The sequence below is a fragment of the Heptranchias perlo genome, chromosome 5 (assembly GCF_035084215.1).
Source record: "Heptranchias perlo isolate sHepPer1 chromosome 5, sHepPer1.hap1, whole genome shotgun sequence".
Classification (NCBI taxonomy): Eukaryota; Metazoa; Chordata; class Chondrichthyes; order Hexanchiformes; family Hexanchidae; genus Heptranchias; species Heptranchias perlo.
Window position 1 is genome coordinate 13,607,687 of NC_090329.1, and position 27,052 is coordinate 13,634,738.

The 27,052-nt window shown below is 45.6% G+C and overlaps 1 protein-coding gene across 1 annotated transcript in view; it reads right to left on the bottom strand.

Moving 5' to 3' along the window:
* Window positions 1–26,779, bottom strand: part of smap1 (small ArfGAP 1) — a 311,358-nt gene extending 284,579 nt beyond the window's left edge. The window contains exon 1 of the mRNA XM_067984029.1: window positions 26,512–26,779. Coding sequence (XP_067840130.1) covers window positions 26,512–26,629 — 118 coding nt within the window. The 5' untranslated portion in view covers window positions 26,630–26,779. The remainder of the gene's footprint in view (window positions 1–26,511) is intronic.
* Between the last annotated feature and the right edge of the window lie 273 nt (window positions 26,780–27,052).

The window sequence follows — 27,052 nt, forward strand, 5'->3', positions numbered from 1 at the left end:
TATCATGGGCTGATCTACCTCAACTTCACTTTGCTGCCCTATCCTCATATCCCTTTATTCCTAAAATCTATTGATCTCAGTCTTGAATGTACTCAATGACTGAGCATCCTCAGCCCTCTACGGTAGAGAATTCTAAAGATTCACAACCCTCTGAAGAAATTTTCTTTCACCTGTCCTTGGTCTACTCTCCAAGCCAGGGAAAAACAGCCTCTCCGCATCTACCTTGTCAAGCCCTCAGAATTTTCTACGTTTCAATGAGATCACCTCTCATTCTTCTAAACTCGAGAATATAGGCCTATTCTACTCAATTTCTCCTCGTAGGACAACCCTCTCATCCCAGGAATCAATCTAGTGAACCTTCGTTGCACCACCTCCAAGGCAAGTATATCCTTCCTTAGGTAAGGAGACCAAAACGTAACAGTACTCCAGGTGTGGTCTCACCAGAGCCCCATATAATTGCAGCAAGAACTCCTTACTCTATTATTCCAACTCCCTTGCAATAAAGGCTAACGTACCATTTGCCTTCCTAATTGCTTGCTGAACCTGCATGTTAACTCTGATTTGGGTACAAGGACACCCAAATCCCTATGAATACCAACCTTTTAGTCTTACCTTTTGAAAAATAATCTGCTTTTCTATTCTTCCTACGAAAGTGGATAATTTCACATTTCCCCACAATATACTCCATCTGCCACCTTCTCACCATTCACTTAACCTATCTTATATCCCTTTGCAGCCGCTCTGCGCCCTCCTCACCGCTTACTTTCCCACCTAGCTTTGTACCGTCTGCAAACTTGGATACATTATACTTGGTCCCCTCTAAGACATTGATATATATTGCAAACAGCTGAGGCCCAAGCACCCCAACTAGTTACAAACTGCCAACCCGAAGACGATCCATTTATCCCTACTCTGTTTTGTGTCTGTTAACCAATCCTCAATCCATGCTAATATTATTCCCAATCCCACAAGCCCTAAATCGTGTGTAACCACCTTATCAAATGTCTTTTGAAAATCCAAATATACTACATCCGCTGGCTCCCCTTTATCTACCCTGCTAGTTACATCCCCAAAAAACTAAATAGGTTTGTCAAACAGGATTTCCCTTTCATAAAACAGTGTTGACTCTGCGATCAATTTCCCTGCAACCTCCCCCTGGGAGCCCACCCTCCTCTCCCAACTCCAGGTCCCTCTGTCTCATGAGATAGACATGCATCCCCTCACAGGCAGCCACCAAGCTGCTGCCACGAGGCCGGAGAGGGGACTCAGCCGGAGTCTGACCTGTTGGGGATGTGAAAGATGTGTCCAGGTCCCCTGTAAGACAGGGTAGACATCGGGCCCAGCATGAAGACGACTGGAAGGAGGACTACAGGAGTGCAAGAATGCAAAAGTAGTTTGGTGAGGAGCATCGCAGGTATCTGCGACTTCTTGGGTCCATTGGCAACATGACACTCAATGAGATGATGGGGAAGAAGTTGGACAATCTTTGCCAGCTTGTTGCGTGGGAGGCTGACGCCCATCGTGCCTCTCTCTCTCGCACCACGCTGCGGACAGTCCAGGGCCATGATGCAGACAACCAGGAAGGCAGCAGTTCCCAGCGCCACTTCCTTCCACCTCCAGGCTTAGTGCCAGACACACAGACCTTGCAGGACCTGTCTTTAGGATGAGCCTCCGATGACGCAGCCAGCAGCTGCCTCTCCACAGGAGGCAGCTACCAGTAGTCGCAACCCACCTGCTCCCCATGTCCCCTCGGAGCAACATCAGGAAGCCAGCTCCCAATTCCCGACTGGCCTGTCGGATGCAGAGGCCATGCCCTTGGCACAAGGGTTCATGCACGAGGCGAGGCGGAGGGGGGAATAGGGCGCGCCCCTTTCGTACAGAGTTCACCTCCCGCTCAGTCTCTGAGCCTCAGACACACCTGTACAACTCTTGTAAATAGTTTCACATGTTTCTTTATTGTTCTTCTGGTTAACTTTGTTGCTATTGATAGGGTTGTGTTTATTTATCATCACTCTTGATGTTATTGTTGCTGTTAAATAACTCAAGTAATTTGCCAATTTTTTTTTAAAACAAGTGTTGTTAATAATGGAAGTCATTTACACCTTTGAAGCTTACTACTTTCTACTTTTGAACAAATCTACATTTATAACTTATCAAAGGAGAAATCTAGCACTACTTTTAAAACAAACCACTACTTTTAAATTGACTATCACAAACCAGTATTACCACTGCTGCTCAGTTCACAGGCAGTGACATATACACATTCACTAACAGTGCCAATCGCACATTCTACAAAGTCCTAAAGATATGCACTACATTTGTCAATTCTTCCAGGTGAGAATGCACAGTTTTTTGTTCTCCTCAGCGATAACTTGTTGAATGTTGTTGTTTAAACTGTTTCACTTTGAATAACAGAAACATGAATCTTGCCTATCCTTCCATTTTTTCGTGTCATGATGGGGAAATCATTCAATGGGCACATTCAGGACTTCATGATCCACCTCAATTCTACTGGAGGAGTCCTAGGGGGATGGATCTGGCGGCTATCACTGTCCGAATGACAGCTACCTGCCATCTAGTTGCCCTGCCTTCCTCAGGGTAGGAATTGGGGGCTACAACCCATGGCACCAGAGACATCCGGGTTGGGACCCTCAGAATACAATGGCATCTCATCTGCCAGGTTAAGGGTCAGGCCTTCCTGCAGGGCAAAATTGTGCAGTGCATAGCAGACCACCGCAATCTTCGCCACTTTGCTAGACAAGTACTGTAAAACACCCCCGTCCTGTCCAGGCACCGAATGCGTGATTTGATGACCCCTATTGGCCTCTCCACTACTTAGTGGATGCACATGTGTACATGGTTGTACCTTTCCTGAACTGTTGTTGGTGATGCAGAAGGGCATCAGCCACAACTTCAGTGGGTATGCCTTGTCCCATGAAATCCATCTACCTCATTTGTTCACCAGGGAGGGACAGTCATGGATGTTGGAGTGATGAAGATCGAAGGCACCATGAGCACTTCACCGAGGCTCTACATTAACATGCAGGATGCACAGTTGGGCATTACAGACTATCACATTCAATAAATGGTAACCTTTCCTACTTATGAATTATGAACGGCCCCCTGAACTCTGGGGAAGCTAGCAGTCCCATGGAATCAGATAGCCCTCTCCCTTGGCTGCATGGGGATGTCATAACTGATGAACTTGGATGGCCTGTGGAATATGGCATCTGTGACCTGTTGAATGCAGGCCCTCGCACTGTCCTGACTAATGTTGCAGATGCCATCAGTGCCTGAAAAGAACCTCATGCATAGAAATTGAAGGCTATCAACTTCATGGCCACTGACAAGGCCATGAAGTTGATGACAGGAGGTAGGCCCTAGCTGCAGGTCCTCTTTTAGGATGTCAGAGGTGGCCAATTGCCTCCAGACTGAAACACATGCACAGAGCTTCTCCAACATTGTCTCAAAGGACATTCTCACCCTATGGACATTCCCTGGGGGAGCTGGAGGGAAAGAGAAAAAGAGAGTAAATAGTTAGTTTCAGTCAGCCGCCGGTCATGGTACCTCACCCAACATGCTCGTTCACTCCGCTCCTCTTCCAGGTCGCCCATTATCAGGTACAGTGGAATACCATGTGGATACACCATTTCACGGCTTTCACCCTCGTGTGTCAAAATAGCTTTGCGTCTTGGAAATTATCACCTTCCAACACTAGCAAGAGTGCGGATGGCAAAGGATATCACAAGAGGTTCCCAAGACAGATTGATTGTATAAAAAAACCCTTAGGAACAAATCACTGGAGAGAAAATCCACAGCTTCACTTCCCTTTCTAGGCCTCCAAAGGTTGAGGATATGAGAATATGAGGAACATAAATCACACCATTGACAAGGTCCTTATGGCATGAATTATTAGCTCTAAATGGCTGCAGTGAGAATTATTTGCATTAAAATCGTAAATCCAGCAATTTTGTGATTGCAATAAACTTCAGTGGGGAGCCTCACAGCGAGAAGGTAATTTTAAAATTGGTTTTGACGAGGCTAACCGCAGAGCGGCACAAATCATCCAGCAATATGTGGCGAATCAGAACTCGTGGCATATCTTTTTTTACGCCGCAAACTGCTGGATTTTTTTTTACAAATTAATAGCAAACGCCATTAATGCTTCATTATTTTCCCAGCAAATTCTAGTCCATTGTTAAACTTTCCCATTCAAATTTTAGCATATTGCAACCTTAAGTACATTTTGTTATTACATGCTACAGGAAAACAATTGTACACAATATACGGATGAATTTAGGTGAATAGGATTTGTGAATTGACAGAGCTAGGAAGCTATGCTCCATAGCCTGGATTATACAGAAGCCAACGGTGTAATCATTTAAATTGTACACAGCAGTATCTGAGATACGAATACAGAATACACGATGTTCAAATATGTAGCCCATTAGAGTCTCAGAATAAAATAAAAAGCTTTTTGACTAGCACAATATCACCTTTCGCCAGAAATCAAGGCTTTAACCCCTACAAAATTTGTTTTCATCAACAGTTTTTTTTTAAAAATCACTGGTTGTAGCTGTCATTTACAATAGTTTGTGGCGCAGTTTATACCAACTAGCTCAATTAAAGGAGAAATCTCAATTTTTTCAAATACATAAGTCACATTCTGCTGATGACGGGAGGGAAAAGAAATAAACGGGGAAGATGCAACACAGTCAAATCTTATACGAGAATTTAAAACCAGCCTTGATCTAAGTGTGTCAAAGGCTTGAGATAGTGGTTCTTCAGAAGATAGTAGGAATTTCCCATTTGCACAAGTTCAAAAAAATTCAAAGAATTATTGAACTTACTGCAAGAAAACATGAGCATCAGACTTATGTAGTTAAGTGCTGCTTCTTGAGGATCAGAAGTGTTGTCTGATAATATGGCAAACACATTGAAGTAATTTACTTAATTTGTAGCATTTAACTAAGTACCCATATCTGAATTTGCAGGCAAAATGTGTCCCCATAGCACCTTTTTAAAATAACATTTGAGCAGGGTAATGCATGGGTCTTGAGATTCATGGGCGAAGCTTGCAGAATAAGTGCCATACTGATTTGCACCAAATCAACAGCATTGAAGACTGAAAATGTTTCCTAACTAGTACACCCAAGTCAACGTCAATCGTTTCACTTTTTTGATCATGATATGTTGCATTCAATTAGATTTAACCGTCTCCATCTCTTCCCCCATACCCCGCCAAAACCCCCATGGAGATATGGGGTGCATATTTTTAATATAAACTAGTCAAAGGAAAAACCATGGCATGATTATTTTTTTTTTATTATTCGTTCACGGGATGTGGGCGTCGCTGGCAAGGCCGGCATTTATTGCCCATCCCTAATTGCCCTCGAGAAGGTGGTGGTGAGCCGCCTTCTTGAACCGCTGCAGTCCGTGTGGTTATACTCTATTGCTATAGCATAGATAGAATCTTGCACATAGATCTAAGAAAGTGATGTTTATATATTAGAAGTCTTGTGCCTGCAAATACTTCCTAATGTGGAACACTTCCTGTAATGTCGCTTTTTCTGTCACACTTTCCCTAACACACTGATCAGCTCAAAGTAAGAGAGCAGAAAATCACAATTGAAGAGCTAGGGAACATAGGAAACATGAATTAATTGAGAAAGTTGCCTGGTAAACCAATGAGGAATTGTTAATGACAATGACAACAACCAATCATGAATGACCAATCAGGATATTCTATCAATAAGAGAAAGGAGAGGTAAACCAGTTATGAACGATGACGGATAGGAAGAGACTCTGGTCCATCCAGCCTGTCCCACACAACGTGATACCTTGGCCCCGATATTAGAATGGAGGTGGGATGGCAGCAGGGTGTGCGTGTGGGTGATTGGGCGCATGGGTAACCCGCCCAATAAAAAATGTCAGTTTTGCATGCGATTACAAGTCAATTGGTGCCACTTAACACTGCTTCCGGGTTTGCCGTCCGAAAGCTGCGCAGCGGGCAGACTGCACACGCACATCACAGGCTGACAGCTGGAGGAGCTCTATTTAAAGGGGCAGTCCTCCAATGGCTTCCCCTGGAGGAAACACCCACATGCCACAATGGAGCAGCACAGAGACAAGGCTGCTCCAAGATTCAGCAATGCTTCACTCCAATTGCTACTGGATGGGGTAAGGAGGAGGAGAGACGTGTTTTACCCAGCAGACAGGAGGAAGTGGCCTGCACCTCTACCACCAAGGCCTGGCTCAAAATGGCAGAGGAGGTCACCAGCAGCAACATCTCCTGCACATTGACCCAGAGCAGGATGTGCTTCAATGACCTAACTAGGGCAGCCAAAGTGAGTACACTTATTCATTCTCCTACACTCAGTCTTCCACATCACCGCCCCCACCCCCCAACTCATTCTGCACTACCAACACTACTCTTATCATCACTCCTCACACCCACTCAAAGCTCACCCTCAACTTACCTGCACTTCCTCACCTCCCCATTAGTCACGCCACCACTACCGCTCAATCCAATCCTCACACAACGTCATGGCTCTGTCTCATACTCAGTCTCTGATGCATCTCTTTCACAGTCAGCCGCACCCAACCAATGCATTCATCAATTGGCCACATCACCATCACTCACTCATGTCTGTACTTTCTCCCCTTATAGGAGAGCTCAGAATGCAAGGGAGAAGGCGAGGACCGGAGGGGGGCCGCAACAAATAGTCGTCCTCACTGAGCAGGAGGCGCTGGAGCTCAGCCGAACCTTCGAGTGCCTGTCCGTTGGGGACGCTGAGACCCAACATACATCTGGTACACAACATTCAGCACACAATATGAATTGATGTTAATATGCCTTGCCATCTTCAGCACGTCAGTATGCTCATCGCAACATGACACATCTGTGATGATACTTAATATTACCTTCTGTTCTCTTACAGGCCTTCAGAGACCGCAGTGATGGCAGAAGGTGATTCCTTAGAGGACCTGCCGGCCTCTGACGGTGCACCGTCACATCTGAGTGAATCATCCACCAGGGCAGATACTCACACCTCAGTGGGTCATAGTCCTCAGTTAGTTGGGTTGGCACCTGGTGAGTTACCACACACGAGCGCAAGCAGACACAGGTGGCAGGGGCAGCTGCGGAGAGTCTGTCAGTGGGAGCACTCCTCTCCAGGCTCTTAGCTGGCGCCGATGGTGAACACTGGGGGGCATCCTTTGAAGAGAATGACTGAGGAACAGCAGCGCATTTGCGAGGTGCTGGAACAGGTGCCATGTGCACTCTCCACAATAGCGCAGAGGATGAAGAAGTCCAACTCCTGTATGAGTGGAATGGTGGCACAGGTACGGGAGGGGATCTCAGATTGTGTCACAGGGACGTGTGCAACTCCGAGATACCGTCATGGGTTAAGTTCGTGAACGTCTGCGATGGAGAGAAGGCTAGCCTCCATTGAGCGTCAAGCACGGCTCACCAATAAAGTCCATTCAGGCCCTGACAACGGCCGCTCGGACTCGAACAACATTCTGCCGCCTTAAACAGGCAGGCAGATGAACTAGCACTGGCCTTACAAGGCTTCACACATGTTCTCCAAACTGTCGTCCAGCAGGATGGTAAGAGTGATGTGGGCCTGGTGATGGCAAAAGGGGACACCCTCAAAGTGCTCCCACGTCTCACCCGTTGCCCCCACTTTCAACCAGTACCAGCAATGCTGCCTCCTCCAGGTGGCCGAGTCTGCCCCTGCACAGGTGCAGGTGGAGCGGTCTTTGGAGGGGCCCTCATAGGCACCAAAACCTAGAGGGCATAGGCCCAAAGCATCTAAGCAGTCAGAGCACGAACAAAAGCAACCTGCCACAGGGGATGCACCACGTAGAGGTAGTCAAAAGAGAAAGGCAAAGGTTTTCTAAGCACGAAGGATACGCGCAAGGGTGTTTGACAGTTGGTCATTTTTTAAAAATTTATATTTGCTTTTTGTTAACTCATTAAATATTGTCACCACTACTGCCCCGTCATGCCCATTTTTGACTGGCTTTTGTAATAGGGCCCTTTCATGAGGTTCACCATGAACGGCAACACTTGATGCCACCCATTGGATCACTTTACAGTGGGTGTACGCATAGCTGCAAGATTGATTTGTGCTGGGGGGTGGGGGGGAAAAAAGTGTGGCGGGCGGAACACTGGTATGGACCCTGCTCTATCCAGGTGGAGAGAGGACTGGACTCTTCACACTTTGATGTTAGGAGAACCATTCATATATCAGTGACTCCCTAGCCTCACGAGCAGCCAGGTGAGCCACTGCTCTGCCCATGGGTTCCTCCTCAACGAGGGCGGCAGATGTGGATGGGGCATCAAGCGGCACCCCTCTTGTGCCATGTTGCGCAGGGTACAAACACTACTATAATGCGTCCCACTTTGGTGCATATTGAAGCGCTCCCCCAGAACCATCAAGGTACCTAAATCGCATCTTGAGCAGCCCCATAGCATGCTCAATTGTAGACCTGGTGGCAATGTGGCTGTAGTTATATCGACACTGTTGCTTGGTGATGGGGCTCCTCAGAGGTGTTATGAGCCATGTGTGTAGGGGGTATCCCTTGACCCTGAGGAGCCGGCCCTTAAGGGTGTGCAGTGCATGAAAGAGCAGCGGGATGTTGGATACCCAGAGGATGAATGAATCATGGCAGCTGGCAGGGAATCTGGCGCACACGGAATCTCTTGCGGTGGTCACAAACGAGCTGAGTGATTCCCCTTCCTGTTGATGAACAGTCCTGGCTCATGTGGAGGTGCTCATATTGCTATATGGGTGCAATCGATTGCTCCTTGCACCAGTGGGAAACCAGCCACGGAGTGGAATCCTACTGCCCTCTCCGTCTGGCTGAGGTCACCCTTGGGGAAGCTGACAGTGCGAAGCCCTGCGAAACAAGCCGGTGACCTGCCTTATGCACTTGTGCGCAGACAACAGAGACCCCAATGCCCCCGGTGGCACCCTGGAATGATCCGGAGATGAAGTTGAGGGCAGTGGTGACTTTGACAGTGACAGGTAAGGAGATGCTGCTCGGTCCAGGCAGGAGTAGCTCGGCACGAAGGAGGCTGTAGATGTCTGTGACTACCCGTGAGCCTCTGAACGCACTGCTCCTCAGGGAGGTCCAAGAGGCTGAGCCACGATCTGTAGACCGAGGCAAGGGTCGTGCCTCCTGCAATGTCACTCTCTGTTGTTGCCCTCTGCTCTTATGCAGGTGCCTGTGGCACAGCACTGTGTTGTGGAGCTCCAAATGGTGGAGGTGAATGCCGGGTCTGGCGAGGCTGGTGATGTTGCTCGTCCTCGGATGTAGTGGTGAATGCAGCCATGGCGCCCCCCCCCCCCCCCCCCATCCCATCCTGACAGAGTTTGAGGGGGTCTGCAAAGTAGTTAAATACGTTTGAACAGAAGAATTTTGAGTGGAAAGTAAGAATTTGCAGTGAAAACAAAGATCTTACAGCCAAAAGTTTGTCTGAAAGAACTGAGTGCCCTGCTGCAATAAGTGACCTTTTCTCCCCATCTGTCAAAGAAGCATTTGAATGTCTCATTGGCTGCTGGCTGAAACATCTGTTGCAACATGGAGTGTTTCCCAAAGCACAAGAAACACACTGAGGATGCTTCAAAATCACACCCCTGCCTCAAAGTGGAAAAGATTAACTCGTTCAACTACTTAAACTATGTCAACAACTGTGTAAAGTATCATCTCGCCGGCTTGAATTGCCGGTGGGACTTCCGCATTCGGAAGACAAGCGCGCACCCAGATAAGCCAGTGAGGAACCCGGAAGTCTGCGGGTTGGAGCCAGGCTCCGAACCCAAACAGGATTTCCCCGATTTTCGGAGCCACCCCCACACCTGCAATTTCCTGGGAAAATTGAGCCCCTTGTGTATCACAATATAGACATACTCCCCAACCCACCCAAAACCACAAGATCTCCTGAGAGGCAAAAAATTAGATAAAAACCCAGGCAGATGTGGGGGAAAAAAATCTGGGACATTCCTCTACGATTTGCCCCTCCCCCGATCAAAATTACCCTGATAACGCTATGCAATTTCTACCTTTTGTACAAGGTGATCTCCAACTCCAGCCAGTATAGGTCCAGCTTTGGCTTGAAGGAATTCAGCAAATCAGTGTCCACCTCACAAGCTGGCAGCCTATTCAAGGTCCACTATTGTCTGGAAAAAGAACCACCTCCTGACATCTAACCTAGATCTGGCCTTGTACAACTTAAAATTGTGGTCCCTGGTCCTCCCTAACCTATTTAATTGCAACAAACTGTCAACTCGAACACATCTATTCCATCATCTTATAAACCTTGATCAGATCATCCTTAAGTCTACCATTCTCTAAGTTTGAGTCCCAGCTCTTTTAGCCTATCTTGATAACTAAGATGCTTTAAGCTGGGAATTAGTCTAGTGGCCCACCTCTACACCCTTTCCAAAACCTCTATCATCCACTATGTGAGACTGCCAAAACTGGACACAGTATTCCAAATAAGGCCTGACCACAGTCTTGTACAAGAACAAAATAATATGCTTTATCTTAGTCAATTGTCCTATAAATGCACCCAACACCATATTCGCTCTATTGCTTCATGGCATTGCTCATGAGCCTTGAGATTTATGCACTAGAAGGCCCAGATCTCTTTCTCCACCTTCTTTAATGCTTTACACTGAAGGGTGTATGAATGTTGAGAATTCACCCTGCCCACATGCATAACTGACATTTTTGAAATTAAACATAATTTGCTAGTCACAAGCCCAATCTCTTGCCCTCCCTGCCCCACACCAAAATCAAGATCCGCCTGAAGCAGTCGAGCATCGTCTACAGTCCTAACCCTCGCACAGATCTCGGTATCCTCAAATTTGTAGATCACGTCCCCAATGCCTAACGTCTAGATCATCAATAAAAATAAGAGCAATGATCCCAACATCGATCCTTGCAGGACACCACAGGTGACCGGTTTCCAAACCGATCCAAATCCATCTACAACTACTGTCTACAGCCTTCCAGACAGTTCTCAATCCAGTTCAATATATCACCGCTTATAGCGGAGGCTTCGATCTTGGAGAAGTCTCTTGTGCAGTACCTTTTCAAAAATTTTTTGGAAGTCTAAGTAGACAACATCCACTATCTTGGTGACTGCTTCAAAAAATATCAAATTTGTACGGCATGACTTTTTTTGAAGCCATGTGGGATGTCCCTAATATGTCCCTCTTTATCCACGTAATCATATATCGCATCCCTAATGATCCTTCGAGCATCTTTCCTATTATTGACGTCAAACTAATGGGCCCTATAGTTACCCAGGTCAGTCTTGTTCCTATCTTTTAAAAAGAGATAAGATTGGCCTCCTTTCGATCTACGGGAACCGTTGCAGAACGCAGTGAGCTATTAAAAATACAGGCAAGGGGCTCGCACTGCACGCATCCCATCTCAGAGGTTCCTCAGGTGGATATCATCCGGTCCAGCTGCTCTATTTTCAGGTTTTTAAATTCTAACATGTTCATCTATGCTATTACTAGTTTCATTAAATTCTAACAGTAGAGGGTCATCTTCAAGGGTTAAGACCAACGCAAAGTACTCATTTAACATTTCCGCCATACCCCTTGAGCCCCTCGTAACCTGACCTTGAGCACGTTCAATGGCCAATACACTGACAGTTCTGAGACTTCACAAAACTGAAAAAGCTTTTCCCACTACTTCCACAATTGTCTACAATCCTCTACCATTATCCTTCTAGCTGATCTGATAGCAGCCTTAGTTTTCTTTAGTATCTCCCGGTGCCAGTGGACTGGAAGGTAGCAAATGTTACCCCACTATTCAAGGGAGGGAGAGAGAAAACAGGGAACTACCAGCCAGCTAGCCTGACATCGGTCGTCAGGAAAATGCTGGAATCCATTGTTAAGGAAGTGGTAACAGGGCGCTTTGCCTAATCATATGATTAGGCAGAGTCAACATGGTTTTATGAAAGGGAAATAGTGTTTGACAAACCAATTAGAGTTTTTTGAGGATATAACTAGCAGGGTAGATAAAGGGGAACCAGTGGATGTAGCACATTTGGATTTTCAAAAGGCATTCGATAAGGTGACACAAAAAAGGTTGTTACACAAGGTAAGGGCTCATGGGGTTGGGAGTAATATATTAGCATGGATAGAGAATTGGCTAAAGGACAGAAATCAGTAGGGATAAATAGGTTATCAGGTTGGCAGTTTGTAACAGTGGGAAGCATCGGTGCTTGGGCCTCAGCTATTTACAATCAATATTAATGACTTGGATACATTACACTTGATCCCTTCATCTAAGTTTGCTGACGATGCAAAGCTAGGTGTGAAAGCAAACTGTGAGGAGGACAGAGTCTGCAAAGGGATATAGACAGGTTAAGTGAGTGGGCAAGGTGGCAGATGGAGTATAATGTGGGGAAATGTGAAGTTATTCACTTTGGTAGGAAGAACAGAAAAACAGAATATTGTTTAAAATGGTGAAAAACTATTAAATGTTGTTGTACGAGGACACCCAAGTCTCTCTGAACAAGAAACACAAAGTTAGTATGCAGGTACAACAGGCAGTAAGGAAAGCAAATAGCATGTTGGCCTTTATTGCAAGGGGGTTGGAGTGCAAGAGTAAGGAAGTCTTAGTACAGTTGTACAGGGATTTAGTAAGACCTCACCTGGAGTACTACGTACAGTTTTGGTCTCCTTATCTAAGGAAAGATATACTTTCCTTGGAGGCGGTACAACGAAGGTTCACTAGATTAATTCCTGGGATATGAGGATTATCCTATGAAGGGAGGTGGAGTAGAATGAGCCTATACTCTCGAGTTTAGAAGAATAAGAGGTGATCTCATTGAAACATAAGACTCTGAGGGGGCTTGACAGGGTAGATGCTGAGATTGTTTCCCCTGGCTAGACAGTCTAGAACTAGGAGGCATAGTCGCAGTATAAGGGGTCAGCCGTTCAAGACTGAGATGAGGTGGAATTTCTTCATGCAGAATCATTGGCATTCTCTATCCCAGAGGACTGTGGACACAGTCATTGAATATATTCAAGGCTGAGATATAGATTTTTGGACTCTAGAGGAATCAAGGGATATGGGCTTTTTCTTACCACACTCCTTTTTTTAAAAAAAGGACTTTGGGTACATATTTGTCTTCCACATTTTTCATCTTGTTCTTAAAAACTTTCCATTTGTATTCTACATCGGTCTCACCACCACCCAGTAGGGTTAGCCAATTATCCAGTTCCAAATTGTCTGCCATTTTAGCAAAGTCAGCACTTCTGAAATCTTGTACAAGTTACAGATTTATTTTGAATCATTTCACAGACTTGGTGGGGAAAAAAAATCATGCACTATTCTTCAGTAACTGATTTTTTTTTTTAAGTGCTCAAAATAAAGTTTGGAACCAAGACAAAAAATGCATATTTCAGGATAACAAAGAAGTTTACCAATAAACACTTTGAGGTTTAGACTGGAACTTGATATTTTTGTCCAGAGCTGAGACTTCAGACACTGGTTGTACACCTGTTGCATTTTTGTCGTTTATTTTTCCTAATGGAAAAGAGAAATTGTCTCCCCACAGGAAAGTACTTCAGTTTGTGTTTTTGGAAGTGATTTGAATACAAACTGGATGAATGAGTGTCTGTTTTCAATTAAACTTAAAAGACATTAATGCTTTATGACATATGAAGTTTCGAACAAATACCAAGCAAAAAGTCATTTTTTTGACCACTCAGATCTGTTGCATGTAATTGGATTTAACTCACTCCTCTTACCCATCCCCCCCAAAACACACCCATTTAACCGCAGTTTATAGGAGGTTCATTTCTACAGCTGTTGTGGTGGAAGCGAAATTCTACTTATTTGCTAATGAGTAGAAAATCCCAGAAGTTATGAAGCTAATAGGCAAAAAAATGCAATTTGCTTTTGGGCTCCTATCTAATCTCAGATAAACATTGAAGTAATTTCTGGAAGTGTTTGCTTGACAGGAAGACTAACCATTCAGAGGATGGATGTTGGTTGCAAGCGCCACTGCCTCCCACCTATTTTCTAGAAAATGCTAAAGTTGCTTATTTATTAAAGCAGATCATCCGTGAATTTCTGTCAGTCACACTTTAAAGACACAGTGAAATCTTCAGGAACACAATACCAGAGCCAGCAGGTTTTAAATCTCTTAATTAGAACCTATTTAAATTCACCCAGCATTTACTTAGAAATTTGATTTTTATAGCCTTAAAGGGGCGCACACAAACTTTACATGCTACAGTGTTCGTCACCTTATAAAATAGTGCATTATCTGACTTACTGTGAATGGCTCAAGGACGGCACAAGCAGAAGGGCTTAAATCTCAGTGATCACGATTCCCTTTCTGAAGTACCGTCAGGGGGTTAGGTCATGGCACATTTGACATTGTTGTTGGCTTAGTTTCCAGGTGCCAAGAAAACAGCACTTGATGCATCTTAAGTGCAACCCATGTATAGTTATAATTAAAAGGCAGCTTAAAATTCCAAAATCCACATTCAATTATGTCCCTGAAGTGGGCACTCCTTAATTATACCAAGATTTTCATGCATCCAGTTATGAATTGTATAACTCATTCTTGATCTACATCTAGAACACTACTGCATTTGAATTATTTTTCCCCACACAATAGGCATGATATAAAACCAATTGTTTTTGAAAAATTGAAAACTTTCAGCTCTTGAATTCTTTGCCTACCAAAATAAGCTCCTGAAACACCAATTTAAACATATTCAATTTGAACATAGATTTAATGGTAAAAAAAATTGTACATTAATATTTTGAAAGTTAAAATTTCACTAGATGTTGTAAAAAAAAGCTAAAAAACGATCAAGTAGAAATTAAGACTGAATTGTTAAACAGTTTTATTCAACAATGCACATTTGCTGGCAGAATAATGTGTCGAAGGCAACTGCCTTTATACCAAAGGCCCCCCACTGATCAGCCCTCCAGAACATCCTTCAACTTTGCCCCCTCCTTCCATTTCAGTTCTTTATATGAACAGCTATTTCCCTTGAACATACAAAGGAACTTATGCTAAAGAAATTTCCAAAACAATGCCAAGAACAAGAGATCCAAGTTAAACAATTGAACATTATATAACCAGTCATAAATCTTCAGGAACAGCATAGCAAGTTTATCCAGTGAGTAAACAACAACTTGCATTTATATATAGTGCCTTTAACACAATAAAACATCCCAATGCGCTTCACAGAAGCGTTATAAAAACAAAAATTTGATACCGAGTCATGGAGATTAGGACAGGTGACCAAAAGCTTGGTCAAATACATAGATTTTACCATGCGTCTTGAAGGAGGAAGGAGTGTTAGAGAACCAGAGAGGTTTAGGGAGGGAATTGCAGAGCTAAAGGCCTAGGCAGCTGAAGGCATGGCCAATGGTGGAGCAATGAAAATTGAGGGGGCACAAGAAGGCCTGTTAGCCCCTCAAGCCTGTTCAGTCATTCAATGAGATCATAACTGATCTGTGACCTAATTGGAGAAGTGCAGAGATCTCAGGGTTGTAAGGCTGGAGGAGGTTACAGAAATAGGGAGGAGCGATGACATGGAGGGATTTAAAAACAAGTGAGAATTTTAAATTCGAGGCATTGCCAGACCGGGTGCCAATTCTGCAAGGTACAGAGCAAAAGATGGCAGCTTAGATTCCCAGTCAGTGTTCCAAGGTTCTGTCAGGCAGGAGTGACATTATAGGAAATACAATGGATTATAGAAGGGAGATACAGAATAAAGATTTTTTTAAAATACAGCCAAGGTTCCTACTCCTGATTCACTGCCCAGTAATCCCTGCTAGAAGTGCATGTGAACATCAGGTGAGGACAGGATCGATCTCAGCGGTGATGCTCTCCCCTCCTCCCTCGACCCAACCCAGTCATTGGCAAGGCTTCAGCCATGAAGAATGGTAATTTTGGAGAAATACCAGAGGGCAGCTAGTGGGGAAGGGCAAGGAGAAAACTGACATGGAAACAAAAAACGTTCCCTGTGGTCAAACAAAATCAAAAAGATCCACCCCCCCATACAAGACATTGCATAGTCCATGAACTTACTATTGCATACAATACCTAAATCTGTAATACATCCACCTCGCTCAAGTCATAATTTCTTACCTACCCCAAACTATGACTATTATTTCTATTTAAGAATGTTAAGGCAACTGGATATTATATTTATCCAACAAGTGTACCCCACATAACATACTTGCAATATTTGAATCCACTGTCTGAAAGATACTGCATTCAACTGATCCCCAAATGAGATTTTTAAAATATACTGCAGGTAATCCTGTTCACTTTATAAAAAAGTGTTTTTAAATGAAGTGAATCTCAGCTCACCCCTCTAAATTATATGTTTTTAGAAGTCTAAAGCAACTATAAACTATCTTCATCTCACCTATCTCCACATCAGCTAGAATGGCAGATGCAGCAGTGAGCTTCTGGGAATGTCAGGAGTGTGGGATTGCAAATTAGTTTAAATCCATTTAGTCAGCATACATTTTAAATTGCTCCCTTGTAAGGTAGGTGTGCTGCTCTAGAATTATATCTTAGAATTAAAGGGAATTGCAATAATATGGATTTTGCCACCAAGAAACATTACTGCTTTTAAGCAGTGATCCCTAGACATTTACTTTTGAAAGTCATCCCTGGACTGATCAAGTGCTTGCTACTCTACAAACTGTACCCAACACCCTTGATCCCAGACAATAGTATAACTATCAGTGTGACGTCACTAATCAGTACAAGGGCATCCCCATTCAGTCCAGTATCCCCACACGGACTTTTATATTTCCCGTTGCTCCTTTTTCTGTTCATTTCCTTCCCGGAAGGCACGATTTCCTTTGGAGGGTTGGGGTGGTGGTTTGATGGGCATCAGTCACCCTCTGATAAACAAAGTGGTCATTCATAATGTGTGGCCCTAGACAGTAACTGCCAAGTTGTTCAATCATGGAAGTTATCCCAATCCTCTCCTCTGCAGACAGGCACATATACTCCCAGCAGGAGTCCCCGATAGCAATCAGTGGTGGGAACCCTGGCAGATTTGCCCTCCCTGATTCAGGGATTCTGAGGCCAATCACAACAGCCCTAAAGTCAGCCAAATGAGATTAGGAATCTAATTTGTAACCTTCCTGATCTCAGTAACTAAGCCAGTGAGGAGAGGACTTCTATATTGAACAAATAAATGACTATTGAGCATGATACCAAGGCATATCTCTGGTTTTAATAGTAGTTTATATATTAAACCGTTAATCTATCAATTTACTGATTCATATACAGTATTATGGTCTTGAGAAAAATTACCTATCAAACTTGACCATATTAGGATACTTGAATCGGCAATTGATGCTAGCTCAATTGCTAATTTTAAATCTGAGATAGCTTTTTGCCAACCAAAGGTATTAAGGGATATGGGCCAAAGGCAGCTATGTGGAATTAGATCACAGATCAGCCATGATCTTATAAATGGCAGAGCAGGCTCGAGGGGCTGAATGGCCTACTCCTGTTCCTATGAATCAATACTACTGGCTTTAGGACCCACACTACCTGCCTTTAAAGTACACTAGCTTCAACAAGCCTTGAAAAAAAACTTTGATTTTCAGCTGACTTCTGCCCATCCTCAATGCTACATACTGCATATATGCTAGTATGTGCATGATGTGGAGATGCCGGTGATGGACTGGGGTTGACAATTGTAAACAATTTTACAACACCAAGTTATAGTCCAACAATTTTATTTTCAATTCACAAGCTTTCGGAGGCTTCCTCCTTCCATATACTATATATGCTGTAGTATATGCTATATACTGTAGTATATGCTATATACCAATAGTGATGTCAATGTCATTTATGTTTTTCTCCAAAATGTACACACCCAAGATATCACTACATTATGCTGAGAAATGGTAATTCCTTAAGGATCAAAATCAGAACACATGCTTTGGAACATAGGAACAGGAGTAGGCTATTCAGGCCCTCAAGCCTGTTCCGCCATTCAATGAGATCATGGTTGATCGAACTCCATCCACCTGCCTTGGCTCAATATCCCTTAATACTTTTGGCTAGCAAAAATCTCTCAGATTTAAAACTATTAATTGAGCTAGCAACTACAGCTTTTTGTGGAAGAGAGTGTTGCACATTTCTACCACCCTTTGCGTGAAGAAGTGTTTCCTAACTTCTCTCCTGAATGGCCTGCCTCTGATTTTACAGTTATGTCCCCTTATCCTAGACTCCACCAGCTTCATTTTTAAACTAAAATTCATATATTTTAATATACTTACCTTCTAACTAAATTAGAAATTATTTTTTCCCAATCTATTTACAACCTAAAATTAAAATTATATCAATTGAATCCTATGAGAAGTCTGCCCTTAAACAGGTAGCCTTGTAGAGGCCAATTTCATAGCTATGAAATGATGGCAATACATTTTATTTACATGACACCCCAAGGGCAGATATACAGCAACACAAGTCAAATGAAATGCAGGGCAAGAACTTTTAGGAACATGGAAAGGTCACTTACACCTACAGGCCCATCCCTTCTGATATCAGTTTTCTCAAAATAATCCCTTCTCTATCCAGAAATACAGGCAGTTGCCTCTTTAACCCATTTAATACTGACTGCTTCAATGGCCTTCCTTGGTAATTTTCTCCACAAGCATACCATCCTTTGGCTGAAAAAGTTCTGCCTAACTTGTATCTCTTGGTATTTGATCATTGGAACATAGGAACAGGAGGAGGCCATTTAGCCCCTCGAGCCTGTTCTGCCATTCAATATCATGGCTGATCTGTGACCGAACTCCATATACCCATCTTAACCAAAGGTATTAAGGGATATGGGGCTAACAAACATCAATCTCAGATTTAAAATTAATTGAGCTAGCATCAACTGCCATTTGGGGAAGAGAGTGTTCCAAACTTCTACCACTCTTTGCATGTAGACATCTTTCCTAACTTGACTCCCAAAAGCCCTGGCTCTAATTTTTAGGCTATGTCTCCTAAGTCCTACACTCCCCAACCAGAAGAAATAGGGTAGGTAGAGAGGAACTATCAGTTCCCCTTAACATCTCGAAAACTTCGATCAAATCACCCCTTAATCTTCTAAATTCCAGGGAATTCAACCTTAGTTTGTGTAATCTCTCCTCGTAATTTAATCCTTGGAGTCCAGGTATCATTCTAGTACATCTACGCTGCACTCCCTCCAAGGCCAATATATCCTTCCTAAAGTGCAGTGTCCAGAACTGAACATTACTCCAGGCGTGGTCTGACCAGAGCTTTGTATAGCTGTAGCATAACTTCTACCCCCTTGTATTCTAGTCCTCTAGATATAAAGGCCAGCATTCTATTAGCTTTTTTGATTATTTTCTGTACCCGTCAATGACATTTTAATTATTTATGTGCAGGGACCCCCAAGTCTCTTTGGATCTCCCTTCGCCATTGCAAGCAATTTACCTGGATTAATTCACTTCATAGTCTTGAAAACTTCTTGTTACCTCAATCTCTTTTCCAAAAACGAAATGCCCAATTTTCTTAACCTTTGCTCATAAATTGCTGATATCTGGAATCATCTTCATTGGTCAATTCTATACCATCTCAAGAGCAGTAACATCATTGTGATTTGGTAACCAAAAATGCACAAAATACTCCAGGGTTCTGACCACCTTGTACAACTGTATTACTCCACTCTTAATGCAATCCAGTACCCACACAGTGATACTCATCGTTTATCAGAGCTCAAAGCATACAGGCAGCCCACTGGGCATTGTAGTTCACTATTTAAATATTCTCTTCTGGAGAGAATGATTATATTTTAAGTTTTATAGGAAGAGATATAGTTGATTAGGAAGATATATGCCACCTATGAATTAATTTGACAAGATATTAATATTTAGCATGAAAGCAAAAGTTTTAGCCAGAAGAATGTCTTTTAATTTTGTAAACAATTTTACAACACCAAGTTATAGTCCAACAAATTTATTTTAAATTCCACAAGCTTTTGGAGGCTTCCTCCTTCCTCAGGTGAACGGTGTGGAAATGAAATTTTCGAATCCTTCGCATTTGAAAATCACAGAACAATGCCTGGTGATTACTGCCCGTTGCCAAGGCAATCACAGTGAGCAGACAGAAAGGTGTCACCTAAAAGGCCACCGAATATACAAACCCTCCAAAAAAGAGAGAAGAGAATTTTGTCATCTAGCTGTATGTGTGTCCAGGACCTACTATAAAAGTGACAATGTTCTAACTAGCCACTTTTAACCCACCAGTAGGGGAAAGCAAGATTTTGGTTATGGAAGCAGCAGTGGTTGAGATCACAAATCAATGGATACGAAAATTAGAGCAAAAGACCACAAAAATGCTATTATTTAGGAAGCTTAGGTGCAGCTCCTGAGTTTTGGAGCAACAAAAAAAAGTGAACATAAAAAAAGCAGCTTCATGTCTAAAAATCATATTCTGCACTTAGCTGCAGTCAATGCTGCCAACTCTCAGTTGGGCATTATTAGTCCTCAGTCCTAAATTTCCAATTGCACTGACAATGATGTCAGCCATTGGTACCCCCTTTCCCTTCCCCATAAACTCTTTATGGGCACCACATTTTAGAAAGGATGCAAAGACCTTGGAGAGGGTGCAGACGAGATTTACTAGAACGGTACCAAGGATGAGGGACTTCAGTCATGTGGAGACACTAAAGAATTGTCTCCCTTAGAGCAGAGAAGGTTAAGGGGAGATTTAGTACAGATGTTCAAAATTATATGGGGTTTTGCTGAAGTAAATAGGGAGAAACTTTTTAAAAATTCGTTCATGGAATGTGGGCATCGCTGGCAAGGCCGGCATTTATTGCCCTTGAGAAGGTGGTGGTGAGCTGCCTTCTTGAACCGCTGCAGTCTGTGTGGTGAAGGTTCTCCCACAGTGCTGTTAGGTAGGGAGTTCCAGGATTTTGACCCAGCGACGATGAAGGAACGGCGATATATTTCTAAGTCGGGATGGTGTGTAACTTGGAGGGGAACGTGCAGGTGATGATGTTCCCATGTGCTTGCTGCCCTTGTCCTTGTCCTTCTAGGTGGTACAGGTCGCGGGTTTGGGAGGTGCTGTCGAAGAAGCCTTGGCGAGTTGCTGCAGTGCATCCTGTGGATGGTACACACTGCAGCCACAGTGCGCCAATGAAGGGAGTGAATGTTTAGGGTGGTGGATGGGGTGCCAGTCAAGTGGGCTGCTTTGTCCTGGATGGTGCCGAGCTTCTTGAGTGTTGTTGGAGCTGCACTCATCCAGGCAAGTGGAGAGTATTCCATCACGCTCCTGACTTGTGCCTTGTAGATGGTGGAAAGGCTTTGGGGAGTCAGGAGGTGAGTCACTCGCCGCAGAATACCCAACCTCTGACCTGCTCTCGTAGCCACAGTATTTATGCGGCTGGTCCAGTTAAGTTTCTGGTCAATGGTGATCCCCAGGATGTTGATGGTGGGGGATTCGGCGATGGTAATGCCATTGAATGTCAAGGGGAGGTGGTTAGACATTCTCTTGTTGGAGATGGTCATTGCCTGGCACTTGTCTGGCATGAATGTTACTTGCCAGTTATCAGCCCAAGCCTGGATGTTGTCCAGGTCTTGCTGCATGTGGGTACGGACTGCTTCATTAGCTGAGGGGTTGCGAATGGAACTGAACACTGCAATCGTCAGCGAACATCCCCATTTCTGACCTTATGATGGAGGGAAGGTCATTGATGAAGCAGCTGAAGATGGTTGGGCCTGGGACACTGCCCTGAGGAACTCCTGCAGCAATGTCCTGGGGCTGAGATGATTGGCCTCCAACAACCACTACCATCTTCCTTTGTGCTAGGTATGATTCCACTGGCAGAAGGGTTGGTAACTGGCAAGAGCCAGGGGTGAGATGGGGAGAATTAATTTTTTTTTAACACAATGAGTTATGAGATGGAATGCACTACCTGAAAGGATGGTGGAAGCAGATTCAGCAGCAACTTTCAAAAGGGAACTGGATACGTACTTGAAGGGGAGAAAAAGTGACAGCTCTTTTAAAGAGCCAGCACAGGCACGATGGGCCAAAAGGCCTCCTTCTGTCCTGCAAGATTCTATGTTTCTTCCTAAATGAATCTCGGTGTCTTGTAGCATGGCCCTTCATCATGGTTCCTCAATAGAAAAAAGATCACATGAAGGAGTTGACAACTTCCACATCACTGCGATCGATGCTACACAAATGGCAAGACAAGATCAACAATGCCAAAGTTCTGTCACGAGCTAGAGCAACTTGTGTTCAAGTAGTGCTTAATAAAGTACAGCTTCTTTGGGTCAGCCATGTCACTTCCCAACAATATGTTCCAATGTGAGCTGAAAAATGGCAAGCAATTTACGATGGGAAGAACAAGCTGTACAAAGAGATACTGAATAAATAAGGTTAGCAACATCCCCACAGTCTGCGTAGACAGCACTGGATAGACCGCAATAGCACACCTCCATCCGCTGTGCTGCATTTTGAAAAGGAACATCTGTGCAAAATTAAGCTGAAAACAAGAAAATCACAAGAAACAGAGCAGCTACAACAATCAAATTATTCCAACCTGACCATCTTACACTGTGGCCAATGATATCTTTGATTCCTCCATCAGGCACAGTCACCAGCAGATATACTGAGGACCTGAGAAACCTCTGATCTTAGCTTCCATATGATAGCCACGTAGCAATAAAAATACCAATATAAAAAGCTGTATGTGTAATCTTCAGCTGCAAAATAAATATGTTCTTCCACGTATCACAAGTCCTCCGGTACACAGCGTACTTTACAGCCATTAGTAAAATACCAATATAAAAACAATATTCTTGTTCTGGGTTTTGCGTTTCCTTCTTAGTGCCCACAATAACAGGCCCTCTACCAAGCTTTCTCCTCAGGAGGACCTGTCCATGGATACTACCATCTTAGAAATCTAACTGCAATTCTTAACATGAAATGTGTACTGCTGTAAGATGGCTACCTTCACATCATACATATGAGCAAGAAATACTCAATGCGTGCATGATTTTCCTCTACTTAAAAAAAACCCCATGATTCATGATAAATCAAAATTCACTACCACATTGAAATTTTTAATACAATGTTTTCTATCCCAGTGCATCATATCAGTCAAAAATGCCTACAATATAAAAACAAGCTACATATATAATCTTTGGCTTGGCTGCAATTCAGCAATCAAGAAGCAAAGCTGGTTATTAAGTCATTTTTTTAAAAAACAATGCACACTCCAATAAGTAAATATGTACTTAACCCATAAAGATTTACAATGTCATTTTCAGTAAGAAATTCAAAGCAGGACAAGGCTCAAAAGAGTGTTTTTCTACTGACTAGGGAAAAGAATCTCAAAGTCAGAGATTACTTTGGTTCACAACTAATGACTGCATGTGGCTACCCCTACAAAACAGAAAGTAAATCTGAGTCACTACCATAGCATTATACTAGAACCACTATGGTACCTTAAGAGTTGCACTATTTCTATAATGTAATCAAGTGTTTTGTAACCATAAATAGATACACAAGAATCACTTCAAAAGGGAAGGAAGGAAGTGCCGTGCAATAGAAAGTTTGTATCTCAGTAAATCTAGCTACATTACAATATTTTAACTATACTTTGCCAATGCAGAAAATAAATCTAACATCACTTTGACAAGTGCACAATTTCAAGTTTATCCAAACAAACCACTAAATCCCTTTAAGGTACCTCCAAGAATGACTGTAGTGACAAATACATGTTCAGCTGAAACAGTTACAGGTTGCAAGTCATAGTGACCTAAAATGGATAAATGCTGCAGATTAGGAGTTTGTTCTTAGGCACCTTCTTCAATATTGCATGAAGCAAATGTCACACTCAGCATAAAGCATCTTTATTTCATGACTGATCAAAGATTCACACTCATTCCTCTACATTAAGTACCAAGAGCCTTGCTGCATTTCTTTCAAGTATTAAAGCACTGATATTATACTTTTCAATACTATTTGCATGTCAGCTTTTATTCTCTCTCTTTCCTCCCCCACCCCCTAAAAATCAGTGCAGGATCCCACAAGTGCTGCTGTGGATGAGTCAAGTGACATTACCAAGGGGGGGGGGGGGGGGGGGGGGGCGGGCGGAGGGAAGAAGAGAGAAAGAGTAGAGAAGATAGAGAAGGGTGTGTGAAGTCACTAGATCACAGCTTTTAAAATACAATTGGTACCGACAGAGATGACAAGCTTACACTCGCCACATGAACAAGAAATCATTTGCCTGGATCACTGTGGAATGAAACAGTGAGCAGGCTCCCCTCCTTAAAGGTCATTGAGACAGAGGTAGGGGATAGCAGCAGATTCCTATACACACGGCTCCCACCCTCCTTTTAAATGATTACAGTCACTCGGCAGGAAGAAGGTATGTTATTAATAGCAAAGACAGGGAGCGGTGCCCTGTCCTCTCTCTTTTCCCCCCTTCCCTCGCCCTTCCCCTCATATTCCCCGATCGCCCTTCCCCTGCCCCCCCCCATATTCCCCGATCGCCCTTCCCCTCACCCCCCCCTCATATTCCCCGATCGCCCTCCCCCTGCCCCCCCCCTCATATTCCCCGATCGCCCTTCCCCTGCCCCCCCCCTCATATTCCCCGATCGCCCTTCCCCTGCCCCCCCCCTCATATTCCCCGATCGCCCTTCCCCTGCCCCCCCCCCCTCATATCCCCCGATCGCCCTTCCCCTGCCCCCCCCCTCATATTCCCCGATCGCCCTTCCACTGCCCCCCCCTCATATTCCCCGATCGCCCCTCCCCTGCCCCCCCCTCATATTCCCCGATCGCCCCTCCCCTGCCCACCCCCTCATATTCCCCTGCCCCCCCCCTCATATTCCCCGATCGCCCCTCCCCTGCCCACCCCCTCATATTCCCCTGCCCCCCCCCTCATATTCCCCGATCGCCCCTCCCCTGCCCACCCCCTCATATTCCCCTGCCGACCCCCTCGTATTCCCCGATCGCCCCTCCCCTGCCGCCCCCCTCGTATTCCCCGATCGCCCCTCCCCTTCCGCCCCCCTCGTATTCCCCGATCGCCCTTCTCCCCCTCGTATTCCCCCCTCGCCCTGCCCCCCCCGCTCATATTCCCCCCGCGCCCCCCCGCTCATGTCCCCCCCGCTCATGCCCCCCCCGCTCATGCCCCCCCCGCTCATGCCCCCCCCGCTCATATTCCCCCGCGCCCCCCCCATATTCTTCCCTCTGCCCCCCCCATATTCTTCCCTCTGCCCCCCCCCCATATTCCTCCCTCTGCCCCCCCCCCCATATTCCTCCCTCTCTTTCCCCCCCCCATATTCCTCCCTCTCTTTCCCCCCCCCCATATTCCTCCCTCTCTTTCCCCCCCCCCCATATTCCTCCCTCTCTTTCCCCCCCCCCCATATTCCTCCCTCTCTTTCCCCCCCCCATATTCCTCCCTCTCTTTCCCCCCCCCCCATATTCCTCCCTCTCTTTCCCCCACCCCCACATTCCTCCCTTCCCCCCCCTCTCCCATTCCTCCCTTCCCCCTCTTCCCCCCCCCCCATATTCCTCCCTCTCTTTCCCCCACCCCCACATTCCTCCCTCCCTCTCCCATTCCTCCCTTCCCCCCCCCTCTCCCATTCCTCCCTTTCCCCCCCCCTCTCCCATTCCTCCCTCTCCCATTCCTCCCTTTCCCCCCCCCTCTCCCATTCCTCCCTTTCCCCCCCCCTCTCCCATTCCTCCCTCTCCCATTCCTCCCTTTCCCCCCCCTCTCCCATTCCTCCCTTTCCCCCCCCCTCTCCCATTCCTCCCTCTCCCATTCCTCCCTTCCCCCCCCCTCTCCCATTCCTCCCTTTCCCCCCCCCTCTCCCATTCCTCCCTTTCCCCCCCCCTCTCCCATTCCTCCCTCTCCCATTCCTCCCTTTCCCCCCCCCTCTCCCATTCCTCCCTCTCCCATTCCTCCCTTTCCCCCCCCCTCTCCCATTCCTCCCTCTCCCATTCCTCCCTTCCCCCCCCCTCTCCCATTCCTCCCTCTCCCATTCCTCCCTTCCCCCCCCTCTCCCATTCCTCCCTTCCCCCCCCTCCCTTCCCCCCCCTCTCCCATTCCTCCCTTCCCCCCTCTCCCTTCCCCCCCCTCTCCCATTCCTCCCTTCCCCCCCCTCTCCCATTCCTCCCTCTCCCATTCCTCCCTTCCCCCCCCTCTCCCATTCCTCCCTTCCCCCCCCTCCCTTCCCCCCCCTCTCCCATTCCTCCCTTCCCCCCCCTTCCTCCCCTCCCCCCCCCTTCCTCCCCCCTCTCCCCTTCCTCCCTCTCCCCTTCCTCCCTCTCCCCTTCCTCCCTCTCCCCTTCCTCCCTCTCCCCTTCCTCCCTCTCCCCTTCCTCCCTCTCCCCTTCCTCCCTCTCCCCTTCCTCCCTCTCCCCCATCCCTCCGAAGCCAGCCCCCAGGGTGAGCCGCAGACAGAGGGTGCCGGCCTGTCACCCTACGCCCGAGCCGGTGTTACCTTTGGCCTCGCAGTCGGCGCAGTACTTGTTGTCCTCCTCCCGCAGCAGCTTGGACAGGATGGCCTGGTGCTGCTCATTCTGCTTCTGCGACTTCTCCCGTTCCGAGCGGGTGGTCATGGTGGTGCGGGTGAGCGGGGACTGACTGACCGTCTCTCTCTCTCTGTGTCTGTGAGCCGCTCAGAGTCACTCCCCCCTCCGCTCCGCTCGGGCCCAGCCCCGCGCTCGCCGCTTCTCTCCCACAATATGGCGGCGGCAACCGGAAACGGCGCCCGTTCACTCCCTAGCAGCAAGGCACCACCCCGACGCCGCCGCCGCCGAGAGAAAGCAGGGCCGCCTCAGCACTGACGCAAGAATAGCCGAAATTAATCCGTATAATTATTCAAACCCGGTTATTCATCAAAATGCACTGAATGTGTGTCAGAAAATTCTATTACAAATGGGAGGTCTCTCTCTCTTCCCCACCACTTTGATTCGAGTTCCGGGACGGTTCACAGCTGTGTGTGGGGGAGGGAGGCGGTTTGTTGTGTATCCGTGCGCCGG